Source organism: Pteropus vampyrus, unplaced genomic scaffold (assembly GCF_000151845.1).
Source record: "Pteropus vampyrus isolate Shadow unplaced genomic scaffold, Pvam_2.0 Scaffold9, whole genome shotgun sequence".
In the NCBI taxonomy this organism is placed as follows: domain Eukaryota; kingdom Metazoa; phylum Chordata; class Mammalia; order Chiroptera; family Pteropodidae; genus Pteropus; species Pteropus vampyrus.
In genome coordinates, this window is record NW_011888790.1 from 14137550 (window position 1) to 14139168 (window position 1619).

General features: G+C 31.4%; 1 protein-coding gene across 1 annotated transcript in view; it reads right to left on the bottom strand.

Moving 5' to 3' along the window:
- Nucleotides 1–1619, bottom strand: part of PPFIA2 (PTPRF interacting protein alpha 2) — a 465706-nt gene that overhangs the window by 184674 nt on the left and 279413 nt on the right. Inside the window, 1 exon segment of the mRNA XM_011374878.1 lies at nucleotides 419–583. Coding sequence (XP_011373180.1) covers nucleotides 419–583 — 165 coding nt within the window.

Genomic DNA, 1619 nt, shown 5'->3' on the forward strand with positions numbered 1-1619 from the left:
AGAGAGAGAGAGAGAGAGAGAGAGAGAAGGAGAATGACAATATTAAATTTGGGACCGTGATACACCAAATAGAAGTTTAACTTGATAAGCCAGAGATTCAGTGATAATTTTAAAAACATAATTATAAATATTACCAATACACACACAATAATCCGGTTGCATTTTTTAAAAATGATTTTTCTATAACTCAAATGTGTTCCTCTGAATTGACTTACTTCAGGAGTCAGGGGCACAAAAATGAAGACAAGGAGCACAGTTGCTGTGATCCTCAGCACAGTTGCTGATGACAAAAGTACAGTTAAGCTGAAATCTTTTGTCAATACTTTGCCTTTTCTTTAATACATTCTATTTTTTAATTTCAGCGTTTTGAGGTATAATTGATGTATAAAATTGTAAGAACCCTTTTACAATACTGTACCTTTTCATCCAAGGCCTTGTGGTGCTCAAACAAAGATTTCAGCGCCTTGAGAACCTCGACTTCGCTGGAAACTCCCGAGGGGGACTGGGCTTGCCGTTTTACCACTGTCATTCTTAGTGACCTTTCATGTCGTGACACAAGGCACTCCAAATGCTCCAGTAACAGCTATTGGGTTTAACAGAAAATATAATTATGTAATAGATATGAGCCACCAGTGGTATCTAATGATAACCATAGATTATACTATAGGTAGCAGCAAAGAAGTTCAAATCTAAGTCTAAACCAGGGTTTGTAAAGTACATTAAAAGTAAATTGCATTTATATTAAATAACAAGTGACTACATTTAAAAATATAACGTATATTTTACATATTCTTTTAGAAACTTTAGTAATTTCAGCATGAAATTAGTAGAAGTATAACAAAACATACTATGTGTAATCCAATATGATAATTATTAAAGAATATTGCATAATGCATAATGATTTTTTAATAGCGGTGAAAGTCAAAATTAATTTCATTTACATTTGTTCACTAAAAATTTTGAATGGAAAGAAATGAAGATAATAAATGTGATTATAGTGATAATCACATGTTGTATAGTGATGATCACAATCACATGTTGCTATAATAATTATAATGATAATTAATGACTAATGATTTTATGCACAATTATTAGATTATATAATAGAAAAATATATGCGATCAACCAGAATATGGTAACTGAGATTTGCAATAGTCATTTTGAAAAAAAAGTTAAAGGACATAAGTTTTAAACTGAGTACCCTATAGGAGCCTACATTCACCCAGAGTAGTCTTTGAGGCCTTTGATAAAGGTAGAGGTAGATAGATCTGTGAGCAGTGTTTCAGTCTGTTCCAGACTATATGTTCTGACTTTTCCCAGAGAAATTTTACTTTTAAATGTTACATGAATTGGGGTTCCACCTTTGTTTTATTTTATAATGGAGTTTTGCCACATTTAAATAAAAATACATGAAAAGAATTAAAAAAATTGCGGGGTTATTAATAGTTATTAAAATTTTGCTAGTGACGAACAACGTGTCTCCAGTAAGTTTTGTAGGAGAGCTTTTCAGAAGGATGGTGAAAGCATAGGCTAACAAATAATTAGCCTATGCAAAATAAAGAAGTTAAACAAAAGAGGAAAAAGTCAATAGATACTGGAGTAAAAAGAAGTATGGCATA